Genomic DNA, 27,351 nt, shown 5'->3' on the forward strand with positions numbered 1-27,351 from the left:
CTCCAGCATGGGAGGGAAGGGGTCGTGCCAAGGCGTCGCGGAGGCTGCCGGACATGGGCACGGAGAAGAGACTGCAACGGCCTCCAGGGGAAGAGTGTGCTTCCCGCACGGGCGACCGGCAGGACCGGTGGCAGGAAGACCAGGCAGCAAGAGGGACCGACTCTACCGCGGTCAAGTCTGACCCGGAGGAGGCGGGCAGCGCGAGCTCTGTGCCAGCGAGGGGACCCAGGAGGTGCGGGTGGCCCTGCCCGGCTTGCACCCCGCCCCTCCCCCGCTGAAGGCAGCGGAATGCCGCTCCCGCCCCGCTGGACACGCACAGCCGCAGTGCGCGGCCTGGGCACCTTTCTCCCCGAGCCAAGCCTGTCGGTCAGCGGGACCCTGAGTGGCATCCAGGGCCGACTCTGCGGGGGCAGACACTGGGAAGGAAAGGGTCCCCGGGGGCTGGGCACACACTCCCCCCCACCCCCCCACTGACCCCACCGGCCTCTGTCCCGGCAAGCTGCCCCCAGCCCCGCAGTCGCCCACCATCCGATCCCCAGGGCCGGGTCATCCAGCAGGACGCGGACGATGTACAGCAGGCAGGTAAGCAGCTTCAGGGAGAAGTTGAAAAGCCGGATCCTCAGGCCTGCGGGCGGGGGATGCAGGTCAGGGCTCCTGGGCCCCCCGGGACACCCTGGGCTGCCCCCAAGGGTTAAGGGGTGCTCCGCACTGCGGGGGGAGACCCTCCACCCCGTCCTGCCTTCCAGATGGGGTGCAGACCGCTCCCCACGCCACGCACTCCTTGGGACAGAAGGGTGGGGACCTGGGGGGCACACTGATGGACTAGGGCCCGTGCCCCATCCTGCACCCCAGAGGGGGTCCCAGGGAGCCAAGCTCCTGCTGGGAAGGCGGGGGAGCGGCAAAGGGTGGCAGGTGGCCAGAGGACCCTCCAGGGTGCAGGTAGGGGGGCTGGGCCCGCCTGGGAGGAGGCTGTGCCGGTGCCCTGGACGGCCACGGCCCAGCCCGGGGTCCAGCAGGGGAGCAGGGTCCCCCCTCCCACTGGAGGTAGGTGGCCTGAAGCCGAGGGGCCTCCCCCACCCCGTGCCCCGCGCCCACCAGCCTGTGCCCCCGCTCCTCCCGCAGGCCCCCACTCACTGGATCTCTGGTTTTTGATGAAAAACAACTTGAGCCGCTCCTTAAAGGTGTTCTCGTTGACGTAGAACTCCACCTGGACCCTGGGGGCAGGGGAGAGGGGCATGGGGGCTCTGGCCAGTGGGGGCTCGAGCAGGGAGACAAGCCCGAAGCCCAGGGCGGGACCGGCTTCTCCCACACCGCAGGAGCCCAGAGAGACCCGCGGGGACAGCAGGACCGGGAGGGCGACCCGGTGTCCGGCCGGCCCTCGTGGTCCCGGCAGACCCGCCCGCCAGCCCTTCCAAAGCCACGGGCACGGCTGGGGCCGGTCGGCTGCTACCTTCTGGGCACCAGAGGCGGACAGCCATGGGCCCTCAGTCTTGACTGTCGCCGGCAGCCCGCTACCAGTATTAAACAAACCCTGATGGCCCTCAGCACAGGGCTCAAACACCAGTGTCCCCTAAGTAGGAGTGGAAGCCGATGGTCGGCTGCTCTGCCTGCTGGCCCCGGGGCTGTCCCCTGAGGCCCGCTGCAGCCTGCAAGAGGGTCGGGCACGTAGGCACCGGCCGTCAGGCCCGCCGTGGCCCCTCCAGCCCAGGCTGCTCTCCTTCCCTCAAGCTCGCCTGTGCCCCTGGCCAATCCCCAGGCATCCTGAGTCCTGCCGGGGCTCCCAGCCTCCCGGGGACCGGCCACGGCACACCCGGCGTGTCAGGGAAGGAGGCGGAGTCGGGGAGGGCCGTCGGGTCCCTGGGGGTAACGCGGGGTCTGGGGCAACGGGCCACCGCCCAGCACTGCCCCAGCCTTGGACCCGGGCCCGCGGTGGCCGCTGTGCCCTGCGCGCTGGCCCGGTGGGGGCCCGGCGTCCCCCTAGGACGGAAACCCCGGCGTTGACGGCAGTAGGACAGGCGGAGCGCGGTCCTGGGGGTCCCACCTTCCGGCCATCGTGCCCCGGGGCAGGGGGCTCCGGCCTGCGGGGGGGCGGGCTGTGAGCGGCCTCCGCCTGGCCGGGCTCCCCTCCCCCACAGCTGAATGGGGCGCTCTGCCTGGGGCTGGCTGCGCCGTCTCCAGGCTGCGCGAGACGGCCCTCCTGCCCGCGGCCTGCCGCGGGCACAGGACGGCGTGACAGGGCGATGCCTCGGCGGGCCCTCGGCCGGGGCGCCGGCACCTTCCTGACCTGCTCCAGGCAGGGGACCTCCGCCTGGGCCACGGTGGGCTCCACTGGCCACGGCGCCCAGAGGAGGCCTGGGCGCCGTGGGCTCTTCCCCTCCCTTGGGTTCTGGTGCAGGGAGGGGTCGCACGGCCACAGCCTGGACCCCCGGAGCCAGAGAGGCAGGACGGGCCTCCCACAGACCACAGCCAGTGTGCCCACGGCACCCCAGCACATCCCAGCACAGCCCCGGTGCCCCATGGCACCCCACTGCACCCCAGCGCAGACCCCTTTCCTCTCTCTCCTCGGAGCCCTCTCCCTGCCTTCCCGGCTTACTCCTCAAGCCCTGAATCCCACCCTTCTCTGTAGGCGCCGCCTGGAGCTGCGTCGGGGGCTCCTGAGGGCCTCTGGGGAGTCGGTCCAACAAGCCTGGCTGGGCCCGGGCCCGGTGAGGTCAGCTCAGCGGGGCAGATGGACGCAAGTCAGTGAGCCCGAGGGAAGAGCACCCAGCCCGGGAACAGCCCTCCCCGACACCCTCCGGCCCCATCGAAGCAAAGCCTCCACAGAGGGGTCTCCCCACCCCACCCGGGCCACCCGCTCAGGCCGCTTCCCTGACGGGGCCCTTGTCTGGCCAGCGAGGCCCCGCCCTGCTCCTTCCTCCTGAGCCTCCCTGTCCCCACCCCCCTCTGGTCGACCCCCCCCCCCACCCCCGCCAGACTCCTCAGCTGCCCCCATCTCAACTCTGAATGCGGGACGCCCTAGGGCTGATCACGGGCCCCCCTCGACACCCGCCTGGCCCGCTTGCGCGAGGTGACCTCTAAACCCCAGCCCCGCTCTGAGCCCCCGGCTGCCCTCCGACGTTGCCCTTTGGGGTACCCTCCCCAGACCAAGCCGGAGCCGGAGGCGCTCCCTCTCCCCACGTTGGACCTCACGCTCTATGCGGCTGAGAGCCCCGCTCCACTCCCCCCGGGTCCCCTGCCTATCTTGCTGGACAGCTAGACGCCAGCAGGTGAGACGAAGCAGGAAGCCAGAGTCCCTGGCTCCTTCCTGTGGTCTCTGTTGGCAAAAGAGAGCGACCCCCAGCTCCTTCCCCGGGGACCCCCGACCTGACCCAACCTTGCCCCTGCCCCCGCTTGCCAACGGCCCCTGGCCGCACATAGAGCATCCTGACGCCCCTGCCCAGGCCCAAGGGGTCAGGCCTGCTGACCTGGGACTGGTCGGGCCTGGACACTTTTGCTTCCAGGCCACCCGGCCCCTTCCCAGCTCCCCAGAAACGGAACCCCGGTCGCTTCTCGGCCAGCCCTTGTCCCCCGGGGTCAGCTGCAGACACCCATCGGGACAGCCCCCCAAGGCGGTCAGCGGCGGGGGCCCGCGGAGGGAGAGGGCTGGTGAAGGAGACGCCGTGGGCTGGCGGACGTGGCCTTGTGAATCGAGCCTCGTGAAGCCTCTCTCACTCTTAATTTTTCATGAGCTGCGGCTGCCCACTTCTGACACCACCACAGACAGCAGCTTACGAGCTGTCCATTTAGCCTGAAGTACGGTCGAGGCGACAAGCATAATTAGACCCCCACGGGGCACTGGGCCGACGCAGGAGGAAACCTTGGAGGGCTTCCGGACCCCCGCGGCCCCGAGGTTCACAGCACAGCCTGGGCCCGGTTGAAGGACACTCTCAGCTGAGCAAGCTCACGGGAAGAAGCAGGTGGGCCCCGGGGTCACGGACGGGTCTGGCCAGACAGACAGAAGCCCTGTGCCTCCCCTGCCCGGCTGCTCCGTGGCCCCTGTACCCGTCCGAGCCCCGGTCTCCTCACCTGGGGGGGCGGGCAGTGACAGGAAAGGTCCACCACAGGTGTCTGGAGGGTGGCAGATGGGGGGGCTTTGGCTCTGGGGAGAGTTAGCCTGTCCCTCTGCATCTGACCCTCAACCTCTCAAGTCTGCTAAGTGCCTGCGCCCGAAGGAGGATTAAGTGAGAGGCCGCCGCGATGCGTGGCTCGGGGCCTGGCACCCATCAGCTCAGCTGGTGCCCGTGGTCTCCTTCTAGGTCCCGACGGTGGCCGGCTCTGTCGCTCCCATCTCCCAGAAAGGACGGGCCCCCGGGCCACAAATCCACCTGGCTGATGCCCTCCACGGGCAGGGGGCAGGGTGGGACCCCGGTCCAGCCGTGGCTCGAGGCCCTGCGTGGGGTGCGTGACCAAGCTCACGGAAGCCGCTCTGGGGAGTGAGGGAAGGGCTGAGTGGGAAGCCCCGCGAGCCGGGGGAGGGGTCCTGAGAACACACGGTGTGGTGGCCCCGGAGCTCGGCCTCAACATCGAGCTGCCCCAGACCCCACGGTGGAAGCCACGGGTCTACTCCCCTCCCCCCGTCGGTGTCCGTGCTCCTTCGTGCACTCGGTCTGAGGCCCCCTGCCGCCAGGGGCCCAGGAAGAAGGTCTAAAGCCAGGGTGCCCCAAGGGCGTGGTCTCGGGGCCCAGAGCCTGAGGGGAGCCTGGGACTCAGAAAGCCCTGGGTGTAACCCCCGGGGTCAGGCCGTGGGTCCCGGGGACTGGACAGGCCCCACCTGGGCCCCACCCCAGGCTCCTCTGTCCTCGGAGGTTGCCATCTCTCAGGCTGGTGAGGACAGGGGTCCAGACCGAACAGACAAAAGGGCCTTCTTGCCGAGCCCTGCCCTGGAGCCCCTCGGAGGGCTCCGGCCAGACTCATCCCAACACGTATGAAAACAAGGCCCGCCAAGGCCCAAGGCTGGTCCAGAGGGTCGGAGGCATCGGGGGCTTGGGGCTCTGCATGGGACCAGGGCCTCTCGGATGTCTGGGGTGGAAGGGTCAGCCCCCGGCTGCCTCTGCCCCATCCCCACGAGGCTTGTGTTTGAGTGGGCCCAGGCCGACCGCCTGCCTGTGCCAGGGCCTTGTCCACGCTGGAGGGGACCCACAGAGTCCCCCTTGTGCCGGCAAAGCAGCTCCAACCTCCCCAACCTGAAACCGGGACAGGACGTGCCAGGCGAGGGTGGCCGCCCTGGGGCAAGCCGGGCAGGTGGACTCTGGGCTGCACGTCTGCCTTCTGACCAGCAGGCTGACCCGGAGGCCAACGGGCAGGCAGGCCCGGGGAGCAGGCCTTCCAGGGAATCCTGGCAGGTGGTCCCGGCACAGACGGCCTGTGCCAATAAGCTCCGTAGGCAGAGTCAAGAGGGCGGTGGCGGGGAGGGTGGCCGGACGCTAAGCACACAGCACGGCAGGCCGGCCCGCCGGGCCACGACAGCCGTGCACTCACATGGGGCCGGGGTCCTACTGTCTGCTTCCCTCCGCGTGTCGCCGTGTGGCTCGCTCCCTCCACACAGGAACCCGCAGACTGACGCGCGAGAGAAAGGGCGGGGCCCCGGCCTAACTGCCAACCCCGAGGCCGGCTATTCTGAGCAAGGGCAGAGCCTATGACCAGCCCAGGGACCCAGCCCAGGACAGACATGTGGCCTGCTCCACCCCCCCACGCACTGGCACTTCCTGTAGGTGTGCGGGCAAAGGGCCGGGCTTGGGGGCAGAGGACGGGCAGAGGTGTCTGCTGAGTAGTGAGGCACCGGGGGTGGGGGGTGGGGTAGGGCTGAAGGCTGCGCTGTCCCCACCACTCCCAGCCCCAGGCTCGCAGACTCGCCCATGGGGGGCTGGTGGCCGTGTGGGCAAAGATCGCTGTGGGGGACATCCCTCCAGGCACCACGACCCTCCTGCGGGGTGGCGGGGCTCTGGATCCACCAGGGCTGAAAGGCTTTCCTCTGGCTCTTGCCCAGTGACACAGGCCACCTCCTGCAGGCCACCTGCTGCCCCAGGGTGGCCCGCTGCCAGGGACATCCCGTGTCGGGAACCCGGAGGGGCAGAGCAGCCTGGGGGACCAAGGAAAGGCATGGTGGCCAGTGGCTTCTCCAAGGGACAGGTGACCCCAGCCCGCATGTCCCCCGTGAGGCGGCCCCACCTGGGACCTCCTGCACACGTGTTGGAGAGAACCCCTGTCCTGGCACCCTCGGCTGGGCCGGGGGCCTGGGAGAGCCTCTTGGGGCCTTGGTGGGCACGGAGCGTCTGCTCTACCAGTGACAACGCTGGGGTGGACGCAAATCGTCCGTTTCCCCCTGGGAAGCCCGAGGTGCCCCAGAGAGCCCTGCGGGTGCTGGAGGGGCCCTCCGCCCCACCACCACCGTAGCGCAGGGGGCTGGGCTGGGGAGCCAGAGGCCCGGGACTGTGGCCCAGCCCCCCCCCCCCACCGGCTCCCACACACCTGCCAGGGTAATCACAGGCCCGGGTCACAGGCTGCGGCAGGGGCGAGTGTCAGCAGCAGCTGGAAGCTGAGTGAGCGGCGGCTGTCGCCGCTGACAATGGTAATTAATGACATCGGGTCCCACTTAGTGGCCACGCTGAATGCCCAGGGCTTGGACAGGATGTGGCCGCTCCGAGGAGGATGTTGGTCTCCCCAGCCTCAAAGCCACCGTCCGCTTGACCCGGATCTTAACAGAAGCCAGGACGTGCCTGGGGGCTAGGCTGAGGGGGGAGGGTCCCAGCAGTCATCTGCATGCCTGTCCCCACACACGCAAATGGTGGGGGTCCCCGTTCCCACTGGGCACCCCTGAGGGCTGTGGGTGTCCGCCTCTGGATGGCCCTGTTTGCTAGTCCAGGGCTCCTCCCCAGAGGACCGCCCACTGTCCCATCCCCGGCCTCAGCTCCACCCCCAGCAGCAGCACCTGATGGCACAGGGCGGCGGTGGCCAGGGCTGGCTGATGCCCGGTCCCGCCTGGCTGCAGGGCAGACTGGACTCTGAGCCGCCTCCTCCCAGGGTCTGCTGGGGGTGGGAGGCCACTTGTCTTTCCCTGCTGCGGCCCCCTCCCCGCAAGCACTTACTGAGACAGAGAGGAGTCCAGGCTGAAATCTTCCACATGAAGCCTGGGGACAGACACGGGTGGTCACATCAACATGGAAGACGGATGGATGGAGGGCTTGGGCTCCTGGACCAGGTGGGGGCACAGACACTCAAGGAAGCTCCAGGCAGGGTCCGAGGGAAGCGGCGGGGTTGGGGGGGGGCACCCCTGGGCACACCCCCAGACCCGCGGAGCCCCCAGGCAGGTGGAGGTGCCCACGGGAGGCAGCCTGTGGTGAGGCGCTTACTGGGCCTGGCCCCCTCGGCGCCCCAGAAAGCAGCACAGCGCCCGCAGCACATGCACCCCCTGCCCAGGCCAGACGGCACACAAGGCCAAGGCCACAGACGCCCGCCTTCAGCACAAGGACTAAGCAAGAATCAGTCTATCCGGCGCGCGGTCACTGTCCCTGCTCCTGCCAAGCCCGCCCCAGGCACCGCGACCCCAGCTCCAGGGAAGGGCATCATCAGCCCCGCTTTATACCCAGGAAGCTGATGTGGCGAGAGGCGGTTCCCACACAAGGCCACAGGGCAGACGCAACAGCCAGGGCTCCCTCCTCGTCAAGTCTGTCTGCCTCCTCTCTGCTCCCCTGCTTTCAACGGGCCCGGCCACAGAGCCCAGCAGCCCCGTACCCTGGCTTCCCAGGGAGAGGACAGGCCGAGGCAGGGAGCTGAGGCTTCCTGGGGGGCGCCCGGGTGCACCCCTCCACCGGGCCAGCAATCACACACCTGCTACCCTTTGGGCAGCCTGCCCTGGGATTCTCCCAGATTGGCCACAAGAGCTGACGCCATGATGGCTGGGCCTGGGCTGGTGGCAGCTGGGGTCCGGGCTGGAGGGAAGACTGGGGTGAGGGTGGTGGCTGGTGGCAGCTTTGGGCCTGGGCCGGAGGGGAGGCCGGCAGGGGGGTGGTGCTGGTGGCAGCTGGGGCTCTGAGGACTGGCCCCTGGGGGCTCTGGAGGGGTGTGCGTTTGCGTGTATATGCAGAAAGTCTATTTGCTGATGACGTACCCATCTGGTGCGCAGAGGACTTCAGGGAGCCTCTCTTAACCCTCGATGCTGCCATGTTCCAGAAGAGGATGTGAACGTTCGGGGAAGACCACTGCCTTCCAGAGGCCACGGCAGGGAGGAAGGAGCTGGCCTGCAGGGCTGGGCCAGCCCCTCACACGGGCCGGGTCACCCGCACACGGCCGCCCGCCGCCCGTGCAGGGCCCTCCGGGTGGGCAGGCCCCCCTCCGAGTGCCCCGGTCTACAGCTCCTCGTGCCTGGGACGGCACAGTGGGGCTGCGGGGAGGTCCGGGACGATGAGGGACTGGAGGGGGCGTGCTCAGGGGCCGGGCTCCGCAAGGAGCAAGGGAGGCCAGGGCTCTGCCGGGAGCTTCTGGCAGATTCTACATGTTTGTCCACCTCAGGTTTCCTGTCCTGGCCCCGGTGCCGCCCCGAGCTCTGAGTTGGGGCGACAGCTGCACGGAGAGGGGTGGGGAGGAGGGGGCTGGGCAGGAGCCTGGCAAGGCCCAGGCTGTTGCAGTGGGGCTGTGGCGGTGGAGCTCAAGGACGGTGGGTGAGGAGAGTGGCCGGGTTCCTGGAGGACCACGGGGGCCACCTAAAGGGGAGGGGGGTGAGCGGGCCGGTGGGGAAGGGGCTCCGCCTACTGCCTTTGGCTGTGGCAAGCCTGGGGTCACGGCAGACGCGCGGGACTCTGGGAAGGACAGCAGGAGAGCAGGACCACACTGGAGCCCCAAGGACCCCGAGGTGTGGAGCTGCACGCTGGGCTCGGAGCACCTGGCGGGGGGGGCGGGCGTGGGTGCGCAGGGGGGCCAGCGGAGCAAAGTGGCCGCCGCTGAAAGGTGTTTCCTGCTGTCCTCGCTCCCTTTCCTGCCTCGGCCCCAGAGTTCACAGAAGCTCCCGGGACCCTGCACGCAGAGGTGCGCCCTGCCCCTCCACACCCGTCGTCAGGGGACAGGGCCACAGGCAGGAGGGACACGCTGCCCCCAGGGGCCACTCGAAGCAGCCCCGAACTGGGGCTCACCGGGGTTCCAATCCCCCCCGCCAGGCACTGCCTCCAGCTGTTCCGGCCCCGCCTCCCCAGGCCCCGCCCCAGGCCCCGCCCCTCCCGGGGCTTCCCGCGGAGCCCCTCAGCGGGAGTTTCCCCCTCTACTCCCCAAACCCTGCCTGTCAGCCCACCTCTGAGTGAGGCCCCTCCGCGGATGTCCCCTGCCCTGAAGCTACCAATGGCGGGCACCGGCCTCATCTGGTCGCAGCGACTCCTCCCCCGCCCAGGCCCTCCTCCTGGCCCCCCTCTTCCCCAGGACTCTCCGTCCGAGGGACACAGTGGCCTCTGCCCACAGCCTCAAGCAGGACCGCAGAGTTCCATCCTGGCCTCTGGCCTGCTGCCCCTCTCCTCCCCTCCGGGCATCCACACCGACGGGAGCGTCCCACTGGCCAGCCTGGCTGTGCCTCCAGGTACCCCAAGCAGCCGTCCGCAGTGCTCCCCACACCCCGCCACCACTCCCCACCACTCCCAGACCCCTGGGTTCTGCCTCCTAGACCTTTCTGCAGTCTTCCCGTGCCCTCCAGGCCACCCACTCAGATGTCCCTTCCGAGGATACACCGGTGAGCCCCTCACCTGGTGCAGAACCCAAACCTGGCGGGGGGGAGGAGAAGGGGCGGGAGGGAGGTGCCCAGCAATCAGCCCCTTCCTCTCCAGCCCTGTCTGTCCGTCCAGGCTGGCACACCAAACATAGAGCAGCACCTGGGAAGGGCAAAGGCCCCCCAGCCCCGGGCTTTTTGGGGTCAGGAAGGGGCCCCAGCACAGCCCCGACCCACGGGGAGAGTCCACTGGACCCCTTGCTCAAAGGTTCTTGAACGATGGTCTTCAACACTCCTGCTCCAGGTCGTGATTTCTAAGCCTTGCCCCTCCCCTTCCTGGCCCCACAAGACATGGGGGAGGGGAAGGAGGAGACCCATGAGCTCAGAGCCCAGGGCGCTCGGGGCTGGCCGACGTGGGGGAGGGACCCGCGCTGGCCCACCCAGCATCCACGCCACTGGGGTGCACTGTGTTGGGTGGGGGGCCTTGAGCCCTGGCACTGGGAGCAGGCACCTCCCGGTGCCTTGCTGCCTCCCCAGCTGTAGTGGGCCACCCTGGGGAAGGCCAGTGCCTCGTGGTCCAGGAGCGCTGATCCTGGCTGGCCCCAGAAGGGGGCCCGGCATGCAGATGGGGCCAGCTTCAGGAGCTCTGGCCACTGGCTCCCTCTGACAGAAGGTCCCCGTCACCCCGCCCTGGTTGTGCAGGACCCTCCGTCAGATCTGAGTTTCCAAGGAGCAAAAACCCTGTATGCCTTCCTCTGCTCAGGAACCTGCTGTGGCTCTCTACTGCTCCTGTCCAGAATCGACTCCATGGTGTGCATCTAGCATTTGAGGACAGGGGGCTGCAGGGCTCCAGGCCCTAACACCACGGGCCAGCTACGCAGCTATAGACAGTTCCCCCTTCTCTGCTCTGCACAAGGAGGCTGATACCTGTACCTCAGGGGCTGCTGGGGATAGAGCGAGGCCACCCGTATAAGGGTCGGCACAGAACTGGGGGCAGAAGAGTGCAGGGAGGGGAGAGGACTTCCTGGAAGAGGTGGCCTTGCCATCTCAGTTCCCATTCTGCACTGCAGGCTGAGATGCAGGCTGGGCACGACCTGCCTCTGCACCCCTGCAGGAACAGGAACAGCAAGGGGAACCGATCTCTTGCAGCGGCTGGACTGGCTGTAACCAGAGCTTCTGGAGCCACTGCCCCCCACGGCGCAGGAGGAGGGTGGAAAGGAGAGGACTCTGTCCTCAGGGCCTTGGCCGGCACTTGCTGCCTTCCCGCCCGGGCTGCCCATTAGCTGCTCCAGCGCCTCTCAGAGGCACTTAATCTCCAGCCTTAGCAGTCCGCTCTGGCAAATGGGAATAACCAGCGGGCATCAGCTTTCCACCAGGGGTGCTCGAAGGAGCCAGAAACAGGGTGTGAAGGCAGGAGGGGCCTGGGTAGCCTGTGGCCAGAGGGGAGGGGCAGGGGAGAGGCTCCCGAGACACCCCTCACCCTACCATCTGCCGGGCCGAGAGTCCCTGCCAACCTCGGCCCCAACTCTGACGAGGCATCGCACCCTCCCCAGGCTTTGGCCCTGGCTGTCGCCCCTGCCTGGAGGGCCCCTGCCCATCTGCCTGTGCCCCTCCCCGTAGGGCCAGCTGCCCTGGAAGCTCCCGCTCGCCTCACCCCGGCCCAGCCTGCACCTCTCTGCCAGGCACAGGTTTCTGTGCCCACGACGTGTGCCCACACCCAGGGCGGATCTGATTCATCTCCGTTTCCCCCGCAGCATCTACAAGGATTCCCTGCACAGAGAAGGTGCTGGCTAAATACTGCTGCTGGCTAAGGACTAGTGCCGCAGACAGAGCCTCAGTGTCCTCATCCGTGAAATGGGGGTGCTGCGTCCAGCCCTGTGCTCAGCGGAGCTGGAGAAGGGCTGGTGAGGCCCCCTTCCCCAGGCGGGCCCCTCCCCAGGAAATTGGACTGCTGCACCCTGGTTGCCACCAGCTTCAGGCACTAGCCCCCCAGAGAGCCTCAGACCTGCGTGCGTCCCAGCTCCAATCTGCTATGCAGCCTTCAGCCAGCCCCCCCCCCCCCCAGCCTCATGCTGCCCACTTCTGAAGTGGGGACTCGGCTATTGGCCTCACCTCCCCACAAGCGGCGGCTGGAACCCACTGGAGTGTGGGCTCAGTGGGAGAGGGCCGGGCAGGGGTCCCCGAGCCACCTGGCCGGGTGCCTCGGTCGTCGTCCCTGCTTCCCTCCGGTCTTACCTGCAGGCCCACCGTACCAGCCTCTAAGAGCAGGAGGGAGGGGGAGAGCACAGGCTCCCAGAGGCCGGCTGATAGCACAGCGGGTGGTCCTTGCGCCTGGGTGAGGGGTCGGAGGGGGAGAACCCGGCCGTCCCCCGCCCCCTTCCCGGGGCTGCGAGCGACGCGGCAGGTGCAGCCGAGCGGAGCCGGTGCGGGAGGCGAGCGGCAGAGAAGCAGAGCCCCTCCCGGCGGTACGCGGGGTCCCCCGGGCGCGCGCCCCTACCTCTGGCCCACATCGCTGCCCACGGAGCCCCCGCCGCGGGCCGGCAGCAGCGGGCTGAGCCCGTGCGGCTCCTCGGGCGCCGAGGCGCCGGCCGGGGCGCCCCCCGGGCCCGCCTTGCCCTCGGACGGCGAGCGCGGCAGCTTGGCCCGCGCCATCCTGCGGGAGCGCACGGGCGGGAGGCGGCGGGGGCGGCGCTCCCATCTCGCGCCCCGCCCCGCGCTCCCCGCGCCGCCGCCGCAGTGGATCGGCCCGGGCGGGCGGGGGGCGCCGGGAGGCGGGGTGGGGCGGGGGGGGGGGGGCGCGGGGGGCGGGCGGACGCGCACGGAGCCCCGGCAGGAGGGGTCTCGGTGCCGGCTGCCGGGCCGCCTTATAACGGAAGTAGTAGTAAGAATCACGACAGTCACGGCGGCGCTGGGGGAGGGGAGCAGTAGTGGCGCGGTGACAGCTGGTGCTTCTCGGCCACTCACCTCCGCAGGCAGGCGCTGCCGGAGCCCCGGGAGCCTCGGTGCGCAGCCGCGCGCCCAAGTCACAGTCGGCCTCCGGGTCCGGGGGACCCAGGTGGGGCTCCGATGGCCTGCGGAGAGCGGTGCCCGCCTTCCAGGCCCCGTTCTTGGTGCCTGCTCAGGCTGGGTGGGTCCACCCCCGCCGCGCCCCCATTCCCTACCTCCCAGGGCTATCCGGAAGTCCGTGGGGGGACTCACCAAGCAAGCAGTGCTCATCTGCCAAGCTCGGCTCCATGTTGGACAAAGCGGCTGCTTTGTGGAGCCCTGTCCGCACCCCACGCCCGGCTGGGGACGGCTCTGATCACCTCACTGAACACGAGCAACTCAAGGAGACAGTGAAGATTTCGTTTTCGCAGAGTGGGGAGACTGAGGCACCGAAGCAGGAGGTGGCTTCCCCCGGAGACCGAGGCAGGGAGAAATGGCTCGAGGACCCGGGAGGTGAGGTGGCTCACCCAGGTAACAGCCAGCAGGTGCTGGTGCTGGGGGTACCGAGGCTCCGGCTCTGGGTGCCCTGGGCGCAGGGGTGCGGAGATGCATGGCTATCCCCCGCAGCGGCCAGCGGCTGCAGGCCCTCCTGACCTGCCCGAACCCTGACATCTAGACCAGAGGCTCCAGCTTGCCTGGCCTGCCCGTTTCTTCACCCCACCTGCGTGACCCAGTAAACCACCAGGGCCTGGGCTTACGGAGGGTCCGTGGGAGGCAGGTGGGCCCAGGGCACCCAGCCCCTGCCTGGCCCTTCCCCAGATCGCGAGGCAGGGACAGCTGGTGCGGAGCCGTTCGGTGGCCTCAGCAAACCCCCACAGCAGCATCCCCCCGACCGCGTTTCCATTAGGAATCTGCCCTGGAGACATGAGGGCTCTGTGTGGGCAAAACCCCTTGCCTGCCTGCGTGAGGAGAGGACGAGGAGATGGCCGCCGCTTGTCCCGCTTCCCGTGGAGGGACGCGGAGCGGCTGGAAGAGCTCCGGGGCTCGCTGGCGAGCGAGCCCCACGCGGTGGTGCACGCGGCACGCGGCGAGCGGGGCCGCGGGCACAGGCGGCGTCCCCACAGCTGTGGCTCTGGGGTCCGGGCACCGTCCCCGGGCAGGGCCAGGCTCCCCGGGTCCGGTCAGTAGCGGAGAAGGGCCGGACGTCCGGGCTGCTCGCTGGGCTCCCCAGGAGGTGCCGGGAGCCGCAGGGCCCTCGGGATGCACTTCTGCCCAGACAGACACGAGCTCATGTTCCTCGACGGCTGCTGCGGCCCACCCGAGGCTCCAGGTGGCGGCGCCTGCCTCTCGGGCCAGCCCGTCTGCCGAGTCCGCCGTGGCTGCTGCAGTCCTGGACTCTGAGAGTAGTGATGGCTTCTGGGGTCCAGGATAAGTGTCAGGTGACAAGGCAAGGCTTCTCCAACATTTTGTATGACGCGCCCTAACGAGAGAAACCGGCTGACGTGCGTGGAAGGACCACCAGGCAGTCATCAGTGCTGCGTCCGGGAGCTGGTGGCGGAGGCCTTTCCAGCTGGCCGCCGTGTCACTTACATAAGGACTGATTCGTTTGGAAAACGGTCGTCCACTTTAGCCTCCGGCCGGTGCCACATCCCCTGGCCGTGCAGGAGAGCCGGCCCTGGGCACGGGCAGCGGCCCGAGGCGCCTCGTTCCCCGGCTGTGGCGCACCATGAGGAGAGTCACAGACTGCCCACTCCCGTTGGGGTCGGGCGACCTCCGGCCCATGGCCGTGGTGGGAGGGCGGACAAGAGCGAGCGCCCTTGCCTGGAGCGCTATAAATGCCGCTCGGCTCCTGCTGTAGGACGGCTGTCCTGGGGGGGGGGGGCGTCACCTCACATCCCTGTGACGATAGGGACCAGGCCAGGCCGAGTCCAGGGTGTCTGAGGTGGAGGCAGCCAGGCTTCTGGAGGACTGGATGGGGGGCGTCAATCAAGGCTGAGGGGATGGGTGGGCGGTGACGCCTGAGACGGGGAGGAGCAGACAGGGTGGTCACCGATCAGTCCTTCACGCACTGACCAGACGCCGTCTCGGGGGGGGGGGGGGGGGGGGCGGACGCCCATGCGTTGCACTCCGTGGGCGGCTGGGCCGGAGGGGCGCCCCAGGGCAGGTACGGCCCACGGGGTCCGGGTGTGATGTCTGGAGGTGTGAGGGCAGGTGGGCAGGCTGGCCCAGGAGCCTCCGGAACCCAGCAAGATGTGGAAACGGCAGAAGGCAGCAAGGGGCGACCCTGAAGCAGCAGGCCTAGGGCGCAGGCCCGGCATCGCGGACTTTCTGAAGCGGTGCCCAGGGGAACCAGGGGAGGCCCCTGCCTCCACCCTCCCGAGCCACACCGGTGTGTGCCCACGGGGTCCTGGGAGTCCTCACCCGCAGCCCCACTCCGCGAGAGGCGAACCAGAGGGTGTGCTGATCGCACGGCTGGGGTGGCGCCCGGGCTGTCCCCGGGACCACAGCTAGACCTCCCAGGCTCCGGCCTGGGGGCCTATGAGCCCGTGAAGAGATGCTCAATGCCACCGATCACTGGGGAAGCACACCTCAAGACGACCACGAGATACCAGCACGCACTCACCGGGACGGCTGCTCTGGAACCAATGGAAAATAAAGGTGCCGGCACGGGTGTGGGGGATGGGAGCCTCGTGTGCTGTTTTCGGGAGCGTGAGACGCTGCAGGCATCGTGGGAGGGTCTGGGGCTTCCCGAGAAGCGGGATTACCGTGTGACCCAGCAGCTCCGCTTTGGGGCGTATGCCCGCAGAACTGAAAATAGGGTCTCGAACGGATATTTGCACACCCATGTTTGTGGCAGCGTCACTCACAACAGCTAAACACGGAAGCAACCCAAGGGTCCATCAGATGGGCCACAGAAGGATGGGTACGTAAGACGTGGTCGCCCACACCAGGGAATGTCAGCCTCAAAAGGGAGGGGAATCGCGGCACCTGCTAGCATGTGGGCGAACCCGGAGGACACCGTGCTGAGTGACGTCAGCCCATCACAGGGGGACACGTCCTGTAGGAGTGGACGCTCACAGGAGGCCCTGGAGGAGTCGGAGCCACGGACACGGAGAGCGGGAGGGTGGGGCTGGGGGAGGGGAGGGTCCACGTGTAACGGGACAGAGTCCAGTCTGGGAAGATGAACACGTTCTGGGGACGGACGGGGGGACGGCTGCACGACAGTGTGAATGCACTTGATGCCCCTGAACTGTGCCCTTGAGACGATTAATTTTAGGGGTGCCTGGGTGGCTCAGTCAGTTAAGTGTCAGACTTCGGCTCAGGTCACGAACTCGCGGTTTGTGAGTTCGAGCCCCGTGTCGGGCTCTGTGCTGACAGCCAGAAGTCTGGACCCTGCTTCGGATTCTGTGTCTCCCTCTCTGCCCCTCCCCTGCTCACGCTCTGTTTCTCTCTCCTTCAAAAATAAAATAAACCTTAAAAAAATTTTTTTTAAAAAGGTGGTAAATTTTGTTATGTGTTTTTTTCACAATAAAAAAAATTGGGGAGGAAAGGTACAGAACCCAGCGGGCAGGGCTCTCAGCGGACACAGCAGGGGCAGCTGAGCATCAGGATGGGCAATGATTACAACACGGTGGATGGGTTTCCTGCTGCTGCTGTAACAAATCACCCCAAATTTACTGGCTTAAAACAACACAAATTTACCGTCTCGTAGTCCGGAGCCCAGAGGCCTAAAATCTAAGTGTGGGCAGGGCTGGTTCCTTCTGGAGGCTCTGGGGGAGGACACCCCCCACCTCTGCCAGCTTCTCAGGGTCCCTTCCTCACGCCGCTGTGACTTCTGCTTCAGCCCCTCCCCCTCCCTCTTCCGAGAACCCTGTGACAGCACTGGGCCACAGTGACCATCCAGGAGCGTCCCCTGCCCCCCGTGAAGAGCCTTACCTGCATCACATCTGCAAAGTCCCTCTTGCCAGCAGGGGTGATGTGCAGGGCTGTGCTGCTGTCCCTAACCCAGCTATCCTCGCAGTGGAGGGAAAACCAGGAGGCGTGTGGCCACATGTCACCTAAAATGTCCCTTCACCTAAATCGTCTGCCCGGCCTTTGGACCCGACAGCCAGCCTGTGAGGAACACCGGAGGCAGAGGGGCAGACTGAGCTGCTCTGGAAGAGGCACCCAGACGCACACAGACGGCGAATGTTCTGCAGGAAAGAGGTGTATCGGCTGCCGTTGCCGTGTAACAAATCATTGCCAACGTCACCACTTAAAGCAACCCCTTTATCATCTCACGGTGCTGTAGGCTCCACGTCTGAGCAGGGTTTAGCTTGGCTCTTCCGAGCTCGGCTTTTCTGTGGGGCCTCGCGAGGCTGACGAGGCCGACGCGTGTCAGGCAGGGCCGGACTCTCTGGGCAAGACTCCGCCCGCCAGCTCATCCAGCCACTGGCAGGACTCAGTTCCTGGAGGCTGCAGGACGCGCCCTTTGTCGCACTGGCTGTCACCGGCTCGCTTATGAAGGGCCGTCGCACGCCTTGGCACGTGGCTCCCCCGTCCTCAGAGCCAGGAACGGTGCGCCAAATTCCCCCGGGCCCCAAAGCTCTGCCTCTTGGGCTCCAGCCAGAGAAAACGTTCTGCTTCCACAGGGCTCGTGTGGTTGGACGGGGCCCGCTCAGACGACCGGTAACCTGAATTACCACACACAGTCCCTTGCTACGCCGGAAAGAAGCAACGCAGGCGCGCGGCTCAAACAACAGAAACGCGTTCCCCCGCGGTCCTGGAGCCCGGACGCCCAAGACCACGACGCCGGCAGGGCTGTGCTCCCGAGGCCGCCTCCTCGTCCCGCACACGGCTGTCTTCTCTCTGCGCCTGTCTCCAGATCCCCCTTGGTGAAAGGGCTCCAGTCGTACAGGATTAGGGCCCACCCTGACGACCTCATGCTCACTTAATGAACTGCGATGACCCTGTTTCCAGACGAGGTCACTTCTGAGGCACTGGTGGGCGGGGAGGCTCAGGCGGTCAAAAGTCCACCACATGACTTTAGGAGAGATGAAGCTCAGCCCCCGACACTGTGCGAAGCATCCTGATCCTGGCCGGGACATCTCATCGTATTCACGGTCCTGGGCAGCCTGGAGATCCCGAGGGGCCGCACCTGGCGGGAGCCATTCTGGATCAAGAGCAGTTTGAGCCCTAATAACCAGAAGGACACAACACTCCTGGGCTGAGCAGACCAGCTGCGAGGGGCTGGGGGCCACCGGGTGGGGTCTCCCTGGGCCAGGTTGCTGCCACTCTCCCCTGACCCCGCGGCCCCTCACTCACCTCCACGCCCTTTAACCAATTCCTGGGCACCACCAGAATCTCCTCCGTTCTCCCCCTGCCCCCTCCCCAGCACAGGGCGTGAGTCACAGATGCCCCACAAACGCCACTTGGAACCTGCTTCCGTGAGACACTCACTTCCCAATGGCGGCCTGGCCTGGGCGGCTGGGCGGCTGGACAGCTGGCACTTTCCTGCCACCCGGCGGGAGTGAGAGGATCTCTCCGGACGTTTCCGCTCCCCCAACAGCTGGGAGAGCTCGTGCGAGGGTCCCGCGGCTGCCCTAATGGGGACCGCACGCTGGGTGGTTCAACAGCAGAAAGGGTCCCGCCAGTTCTGAGCCCAGAAGTCCACGGTCAGTACGGCTGGGCTGCCATCCCCTGGACGCTCCAGGGGACCCCTCCCACCTCTGGTGGCTCCAGTGTCCCCTGGCTTGTGGCCTCGTCCCTCGGATCTCTGCCCCTGTCCTGAAGTGGGCTCCTCAGTCTGTGTTAAATCTCCCTTCGCCTCTCTCTCTCTTTTTCAACTTGGGGTAAAATATACATAACACAGCTTAGCATTTTAACCGTTTTTTGCCTCCTTCTTTTGGGGGCACTTCGATGGCACCTGGGGCTACCAGGGTACTCTCCCCATCTTAAAATGCTTACTTTGGACCCCCGCAAAGAGTCACCGTCTGGCTGTCTTTCTGGGGCAGCTCCAGACAGCCCACCTGTGTCCACTCCTGCCCAGAGGATGCAGAGGGATGTGAGAGGGCTGGCCTGGGGGGGCCGACCCTGCCCTGGTGCCACATCTCCCCACACATGGGCATTACAGCCACGGCCAGACACAGCTGGAGTCCCTGCCCACCCTCCCCTCCAGAAGGGGACACAGGGTCAGGGCTCTTCTCCCTGCTCCTGGGCCCTGGTTAAGTGCTCTGAAAGGGGGCCCAAAGCACAGGAAAACCTGCCAGAGAGGCAGAGAAACACAAAGACACAGAGAGAATGAGCTGCTAATTAGCGAGATGCGGGCAGGGGCAGGGCCTGGGCTCCAGGGGCTGGATGGGAGGGGCTTTCCCAAGATGACCTCGCTTCTTTAGCCCCTCTGGACCCCCGGACCCCCGAGGCAGGCACGTGGTGAGGAGCCCACAAAGGCTCAGAATGCGGGCAGGGAGGAGGGAAGGAGCCAGGACCCGGCCCCCCTACCCCGTGGGCCTGGGGAGGAGGGTGCTGCCAGCTCAGCCCCCAGAGGGGCCTCCTGTCCCTGGACCCAGGGACACAGATGCAGTGGGGTTGGCCAGGGCCTTGCCATGCTTGGGGAGCTGCCCTTGCCCACCACACAGCTGTGAAGAGAGGCTGGGGGCATCCACGTCTGCTCCCTCAGACTCCCCCCCCACACACACACACACCTGCACCAGAACCCGAGCCCCCGCCCAGTCCAGGCACCTTCCTGGCTCCGCCCGTCCCCTCCCCACGACCCGACCCCCAGGCCTTTTCCCTGCTCCTGCTGCCCCATAGGAGCAGCCTCCTCCCTGGGCTATCGTGGGGGTCAAGGTCACGAAGGATGCAGCGCCCCCACAGCCCCTCCTCTGGAGCCCTCAGGGCCAGGATCCATTGTTCCTGCTGTTCAGGGGTGGGGGGAGGTGTCCGTCTGCTCCTGGCTCCCACGGCCCAGTGGGAGGGGGCCTCTTTTCCGGCATTTCCGCTTGTGAGTGTATTTTCAATATTACTTTAGGCCCTGCCCCGGAAAACACCCCAGCAAAAGGAGAGGCCAAGTTATTCACAGACTCCGTGCAACCTCAGCGGACCAGGGGTTCCACCCCACACGGGCAGTGACCACCCTGCAGGCCCAGCACGCGCTCCACAACCCCACACTGGAAACTTCCTTAGAGACCGGAGAAGGGGGCAGGTGCCAGGTCCCTGGGTCCCTAGCTTCTCGGGGCCGCCTGCCCCCACCACACTCGTACCCTGTGATGGGGACGTCAGGGTCCTGGGGTGCCGTAACAAAGTGCCACAAACTGGGAGGCTCGAAACAACAGGAATTTATTTTCTGCCAGTTCTGAGGCCAGAAGTCTGAAATCAAGGTGTGGGCAGAACCTCATTCCCTCCGGAAGCTCCAGGGAGGGTCCTTCTTGCCTCTCCCGGCTCCTGGAGGCCCCAGCGCTCCCGGCCTGTGGCCGCGTCCCTGCAGCCTCTGCCCTTGCCTTCACGCGGGTTTGCCTGTGTGTCTTTTCCTGTAAGACACCTTCTTCACAGAGGGTAGCACCTGCCCTAACCCAGAATGAGCTCCCCTTGAGACCTTCACCTTAACCACAGCTACAAAGACTCCACTTCCAAGTAAGATCACATGCACGGGCTCCAGGTAGACCCGCTTCCCGGGTAGAGGCTCAGTCAAAACACCACAGGGGTTTGGGGCACTTTCTGGAGACCCGCTCCTCCTGAAGCCCCCTTAAGCAGCGCTGTGACCCTGGACAGGTCCCTTTGCTGCAGGAACTGCCTCCATTCAGCTGGCGCACACGCCCAGCCCGGAGGGGAGAGGAAGCTCCAAGCGGGCTCTCTCTCCAGGCTCTCCTGGGTCGCCCTCAAAGCTTAAGGAGTTTAAGCCGAAGCACAGCTCAGTCCCGGGAAGGATGAACTGCCATTTCTTCTGTGGCGTCAACTCAACCTTCCAAGCCTGCCGTGGACTCATGTGTTGAGGCCCTAACCCCCGGTGCGATGCTGTGAGTGGGGGGTCTTGGGGGTGATTAGGGTTAGCTGAGGTCATGAGGGTGGCTCCGGGGATGGGGCTGGTGCCCTTATGAGAAGACACTGAGGAGCTCCCTCCAGCCCCACACCACCCCTGCAAACCGGGAAGAGGGCCGTCACCGGGACCGGCCGTGTGGGCACCCTGCTCCCAGACCCGCAGTCTCCAGAGCCGTGGGAAATAAATGTGTTGTTTAAGCTGTGGTGTTTTGTTACGCAGCTTAGCTGACTGAAGCACAGCCTGAACACTGCCGCCCCCTAGCTTCGCTTCAGATGGAGGCGGCGGGATGGTCCCTGCACGATACCGTTACAGCAGTAAGCGGCACATCAAGGGACCAACGGGAATTAGAACTTGAAACCAAAACTGATCGTGGTCTTTGTGACCCCGGAGGATGCCGGCTGCCCCCTCACTGGGCATCTGTGCCGTGCTCTGCACGGTTGAGGAGGAACTGAATTCTGAGTCACGCGTACAAGTCTCCGGAGACATACGCTGACCTGCACAGTCCCGGGGCAGGATGGGGAACGGGGCTCCCGGGGGACACCTGATTCCCCACCATGCGGACTCCCAGATGCCCCCAGGGCACGGGCAGGGGGAGCCAGGAATGTTGATGCACCCTTGGCCCCCAGAAGACTGAGCAGCTCGCCCGTTTCACAAGTGCAGACACAGGTCCCCGAGCCCGGCTGACCCATCTCAGCACACGCGTGCCTGTGCCCCTCCACCCCCAGCCCCTCTCCTGTCCGTCTGCGGTGTCCCTTTATTGTCCATCCACTCGCAGCTCCCCCTGTCCCCTCTTGGCCTCCCGGGCTTGGGGGAGAGGTGACTCAAGTCCCCAGAACCCCCACTTGGAGGGAGGGACTCCAGCAGGAGGAAGGCCTGACCTGCCCCCAGGAGCCCAGCCTCCACAGGGAGTCGTCCGCCCTTGTCTCTGACCTGCACCAGCCACCCCCCAGGCCCTTGTTCCCTGTGGGGGACCCCAGGTGACCGGGGAACAGGGTCGGGGAACGGACGGCCCCAGCCGGCCCACAGTGGAGTGAGGGAGACTCAGGCAGAGGAACCCTGGGCCCAGAAAGTGACTGGAAAAATCAAGACACAAATTTTACTCCCTAAGGACACCTTAAAGCTCATGGAATTGCCCAGAACCTGGCACCACCAGAGGCTTTTCCTTGACTCAGTCACGTAGCCCCAAGCAGAATCCTGGAGAAGCAGCCTTCTCCAGGCGTCCAGCATCGGCTCCTGGAGCCCACACGCCCGCACCCCGGCCCTGCTCCGCGGGAAGCCAGAAAGCGCCCAGCCACCATGCAGGGGCTTGACAGGCAGGACAACGCTGCGGTCAGCACACACAGGGATGCCATGCCTGAGCGAGGAGGGTGGGGCTCATCCAACAGGCTGGTGTGACAGCAGGCGGGACACCTGGGTGGCTGTTCCGGGCCCAGTGGGGTCTTGGGGAGCGGGGAGAGGAGGGGCTTGGCTTTCGTTCCACGTCCCCGCTGCCCGGGCACCATCCAATGCTATTCGCGGAGCTGAAGGTGGTGGGACACCCCCCAACCTGATTGGGGCCACGCCAGCCTGGCCCTCCACCATTTCCCTGATCGGCTGTGTCCTCCGAGGCCTGTGGGTTGGCAGTGGACACAGGCCCCCAGCCAGGGCGGGGCAAGGAGCAGGTGCCGGGGCAGAGCTGGGGCCTCACCCTGTCCCACCCTGTGGGTCGGCCCCGTCCAGGAGTCGGGCCGCAGGGAGAAGGCAGGCCCCCAGGAGGCCTGGGCCCAGCAGCCCCACGCAGGAGGGACCCAGCGGACACGGGGCCGAGCAGCGGGGCTCCTCTGGCGTCACGCCGCCCCTGCTTCAGCTGGACTGCCACGGGTTGGGGCGCGTCCACGGCCACCCTCCACCGCGAAGCGCCCTCCGTATTCATCGGTACGCACGGAACCCACGTGTGCGAGACTCGGGCCAGCCTGCGGCCCCCACGGCCCTGGCTTCCCTCACAGCCCCCGAGCTGTCCCGGACGCCCCTCCAGACGAGAGATCCCTGCCAACGCTTGTCCTCTGCGGCTCTCAGGAGGGTCCTGGGTCCTGTACCAGTGAGCAAGGACAGTGTCCCGCCCTCTGCACCATGCTGCCCTCCCAGGCTACCCCTGCCTCATCTGCAGGAGCCCTGGGTAGCGGGAGGGAGGAGGGAAGAGGGAGGCCAAGGGCTGGGGGAGGGGCAGGAGCACAGCGGAGGGAGCACCCTGAGGGGTTAGAACCCACTCGGAGCCGTGCACGGGCTTGGCGGCATCTCCAGTGTGGCTCAGTGACGTCCATTTATTAAGTTACAGCTGAATGGCCCTGAGGGCAGAGCTGTTCTATGTGACCCCCACTCCTGGGGGGGCTTCACTGCGCACGCTCCGGGGGCCTGATCCCCTTCTGCTCGGCTGAGGGGAGGGGCAGGGAAGGGGCACGCCTCCCGCAGAGACCCCAGCCCTGCCTGCACCCAGTCCAGGTTGGAGGGGCCCCGTGGACCGAGGTCGAGGAGGAGCCCCTGCCCCGGGGGCCGTGGCTGTCCCCTGTCCCCGCCGCAGGCCGGCAGGGGTCTGAGGCCCCCTCTGCCCCTGCAAGGCAGGACTGGCCTTGTCCCCACTTCCCAGCTTGTCGTGTGAAATACTATCTGGTGCTGCTCAACTGCAGAGACACATCAGCTCCACACTGTGTTGTCAGAGGGGCCAAGGCAAACAGCCGCGGGGGTGGCGTTCTGACCCCTGGAGGCCTGGCCTCCTCGTCCTTCCTGCAGCAGGCCGATGTCCCCTCCACCCAGCCCCCAGAGCCCCCGAGAGCCTCAGACCTAGATGCTTCTCCGTGTGCACGTGTCCTGCACTCAGAGGCCTGGGAGAGGGGAGGGCACAGACCCTGACACTGCCTCCAGCTGTGGCTTCGGCCACCCCGCCGGGCCAGTCCTGGCTGGCGGACAGCTGCGGAGAGCAGGCGGTCCGGGTCCTGCAGTCTGGGAGATGGCCACATGCCAGGCCCTTTGTCCTCACCAGTGGCTTTCCCACCCCAGCCTTTCAACAGCTGTGCCCCTTGTGGGGGACGAGGCTGCAGTGTGACAGCCCCCGTGTCCCCGTGTACCTCAGTGCACAGAGCCCACCTGCATCATCCTGAGCCCGGGGGTGGGGAGTGGGGCTGAGAGCCTCCTGTCCAGGATGCAGGCGAGGAGGGGGAGAAACACTCTTAACGGCAAAGCGCCCAGTGGCAGAGCCCCTTCCCCCTCGTGTCAGTCGAGGTCCCATCACAGTGCTCTTCAAGGTGACTGGGGCTGTCATCACCTTTTCAGGAGGAGGGCTCACAGTGGGGGGCCTGCAGCCTCCAGCTGTGACTCAGACCCCGGGGAGAACAGGAGGGTCAGCCCTGGACAGGGCTGGGAGGGGACAGGAGGGGCCTCCTCAGCGGCTCCTTGGGCCCCGGGCACACGGGCAGCGGGCTGTCCCAGGGTGGGGCAGGGAGTCCTGAGCTCCAGGCCTTGGAGGGTCCAGATGCGCTTCTGCCGAGAGCCCTGCCCTCTGGGACCCCAAGACCTGGTCCCGCATGCAGCGGTGAAGGTCGTCCTAAGACCTCAGCTGCTCCCTGGAAGGTCTGTGAGCTCTGGCTCCGCCCTCCTCCCCCGCCTGCCCCCCTCCCCCCTCTCCCCAGAGGGCGCTGCAGCCTGGCCCACGGCCCACATGGGCTGAGTCTCTCCCTCCCTCCAAGGCCACAGTGTGAGGCTGCAGTGACTCACTGCTGGTGGCTTTATTTCTCTGGAGAGCAGGAAGCCCACAGCCCTGGCCGCCCACTCACAGCCTGCCGAACGCCAGGGCATCAGTACCCCCCCACCCCCCACCGCCAGAGCCTGCCCTGGGGCCCGTGAGCTGGAGGTGGAAAACGGGGGGAGGGAAAGGGTTCCGGGAGAATGTTGCTGATGGGGGGGGGGGGGGCGGGGGCCAACCCTGTGCTGATGGCAGGGTCTTCCTGAGCTCCCAACCTCATGGCACAGAGGGACAGCCCGCAGGCCCAGGCCCCCTGCCGGCCCCGTGCCCCCGGAAACATCCTTACAGGCTCCCCATACGTGCAGAAGGGGTCCTGACGGGCCGGGGAGAAGCCTGCTTCCACCCTCCACTTTGGGAATCAGTGATGAGGGAGGGGCACAGACAACAAGGATGAGACAAGCACAGAGGGAGAGGCTCGAGGGGCCACAAACATCGAGGGGGGGGGGGCCTCCCATAGCCAGGCTTTCACTGTCTCCTCCCTGAGCTTGGATGCCAGCTCAAAGCCCAGCACGTGCCTCCTTGTGTATGTGTCCTTACGGAAGGGGGTGTCCGGTGATCTCAGTACCCTACCCCACCCTTCGTACGCCATGCTGGTTTCCTGCACTGCCTGCCCCGATGTTCCATGGGCACGAGAGGGTTCATGAGAGGGACAAGCCAAACTTGAGCCAGAGAAGCTTGAAAACAGAGAGACTTCTCCAACTGGGCTCCTGATACAGTGGCTGGCAGGGGATACGGGACAGGTCCCCACCCCCGTCCCAGGTGGCTGCTCCTGGAACCCTGGGCAGCCAGCACTGTGCCTCACAGGCTCCCCTCCAGCCCCCAAGCCAGCGGGGGTAACGTCACCAGGAACCTGTCTTGACGCGCAAACCAGCAGCCCCCTCCCGACCTGTGAGGCCCCCGGACGCTCCAAGGGCCAGGCATGTCCACCCAGGCCCGGTGCCTCCTCTCTGGGGTGAGCAGGGGAATACCTATGCCATCCACTCCTGAAAACTGAGGGGAGGGGTGCGTCACTCTAATTTTATCAACCACAGACACTGGCATTTATTGATGCGTCCAGAGGCCCTGGGCCTGCCCAGGGAGACAGACGCCATTCCTTCCCACATTGGAAAAATCTCCAGAGCTGCTGTTTTCAAGAATTAAGCAGGTCCCAGGGGACTAGGCACTGAGGGGCTGGTGCTGCCGTAGGAGGACGCTCAGCACACAGGTTTGACTCGGGAAAGCCCCCGGCCTCCTGCGTTCCAGGAGGGCAGGCGAGCCCCCAGCTGCATACACCACACCAGGACCCTCCTGACCCCGCTGCCTCTCCAGAGAGTGAAGCTCAGCTCTTTCCCGGGTGTGAGCCCTTGGGTGAGCTTACTTATGAGCACAGCACTCAGTCTGACAAGAGAGAACACAGAATGCAGAAGGTCCCTCTGCTGAACCCACAAACTTGGCCATGAGTGAGCGAACACGGCGGTTTATGTCTTCTGTCCCCTGCTCGGAGGACGCGACCAGATGTGGCGTGGGCAGGTAGGAAGCTCTGTGTTCAGGGGTCGGCACAGCGAGCTTCGGCAGCTCCTCACGGGCACTGTCCTTACACACCGACCTCAGTCACTAATGTCATTTTCCCAGCTGCAGCTCCAGCAACTGATCCTCTGGAGGCTCAGTCTGCGTCCTGACCATTTCAACCCGGACACCTCACATGCCACCTGGAATAACTGCACTGTTGGGGGGAGGGGGCATGCACATTCGCTCTGCCGGGTCCGGGGCTGGGAGGGGGCGGGGAGGGGGGAGGCACCAGCAGGTACCAGAGGCCCCTCAACACACAAGGCAAGGAAACCGGGCTCATTCCCAAGCCCCGCAGGCTCCAGCCCCGCGTGAGTCCCTGCACTTGCCTTCACTGGCAGGCCCGAAAGCGTCTCTCCTGAGGCTGACAGCGCTAAAGGGCTGCTGTTTACCCAAGACAGCTATTTGGGGAAAAGGCAGAGAAAAGCAACATTGCTTGCAGCTTCCTGCCAGCTCCCTCGGCGCATGAATTATTCCCAAGGTTCTGCTGGTCTCTTACCGAAAGACTCCAGTTCATTCTGCTTTTGTCCACCCAGGAGAATTTGAGGTGAGGGAATGCTGTCACCCTCCATAAGAACCCACGACATAAGCTCGAAAGGCACTCGCTCAGTTAATGACAAATGGCCACAGCCAGAGTCTGGAGGACACCAGCCTTCAGCCAGGCTGTGGGGCTCCACCACCGGCTTGCTTCCGGCGCTGGCTTGTCCCCCAAATCGGCAGGGCTGCGAGTGGTGCGGGGGGCTGGGCGCAGACGCGGGGACGCCTGGCCCCGGGACCGGTGTTTGGGAAGACTCCCCAGCACACAGCTCTCCGTCACACCCTCCGGGAGCCCCTCCCGGAAGGTGCTTCCCACGTCGCCCAGCCCCCACCCGCAACTTCTCCCGTCCGGAAGCCCGGGAAAGTTGAAGGGCAGCGGAGCGGACCGGCCTTCAGCACCGCGGACAGCTCCGAGCGCGCCGCGGTGCGACCCCCTCCCTACCGTACCTGTCGTCGTTCTGGAAAGACGGGTCCCCCAGCAGCAGGTCCCGGAAGCGGTACCGCGGCGGCAAGGGCAGCACCTCCGTGTCCAGGTCGCTCATCTTGAGTCTGGCGGTGTCCAGGCACGCGCCGTCCCCGCGGACGCCGTCCCCGGCGCCGGGCTGCCTGCGGGCACACGCCAGCGCCCCTTCAGCCCGCGCCGTGCCCGCGCCCCCCCTCGCGGCCCCCCTCGCGGCCCCGCCTCCTGCAGCCATCGCCCCCCCCCCCCCCCCGTCAGCCCCGCGCTGTACCCACCCCCCTGCCAGCACCACCCCCTCCCGCCTGCACCCCCCACTCCACCCCAGCCGGACTCTTGCGCCCCCCACCCACCTGCCACCTGCCTGGTCA

The 27,351-nt window shown here is 66.6% G+C and overlaps 1 protein-coding gene across 7 annotated transcripts in view; it reads right to left on the minus strand.

The window, feature by feature from the left end:
- KCNT1 (potassium sodium-activated channel subfamily T member 1) overlaps positions 1-27,080 on the minus strand; it is a 49,685-nt gene extending 22,605 nt beyond the window's left edge. For 2 of the 7 annotated variants that reach the window (XM_086684534.1, XM_086684532.1), the window contains exons 1-4: positions 12,222-12,376; positions 7,125-7,166; positions 1,135-1,214; positions 526-625 (exon numbers count right to left, since the gene is read on the minus strand). In XM_086684534.1, the coding sequence (XP_086540660.1) occupies positions 526-625; positions 1,135-1,214; positions 7,125-7,166; positions 12,222-12,376 (377 nt within the window). Of the gene's footprint in view, positions 1-525; positions 626-1,134; positions 1,215-5,517; positions 5,648-7,124; positions 7,167-12,221; positions 12,377-26,970 lie in introns of those variants that run through there. The other 5 variants (XM_086684537.1, XM_086684535.1, XM_086684538.1 and 2 more) reach the window with 4 other exon arrangements.
- Positions 27,081-27,351: the final 271 nt, after the last annotated feature.

Source organism: Puma concolor, chromosome D4, assembly GCF_028749965.1.
Source record: "Puma concolor isolate L17-30 chromosome D4, mPumCon1.1.hap2, whole genome shotgun sequence".
In the NCBI taxonomy this organism is placed as follows: Eukaryota; Metazoa; Chordata; class Mammalia; order Carnivora; family Felidae; genus Puma; species Puma concolor.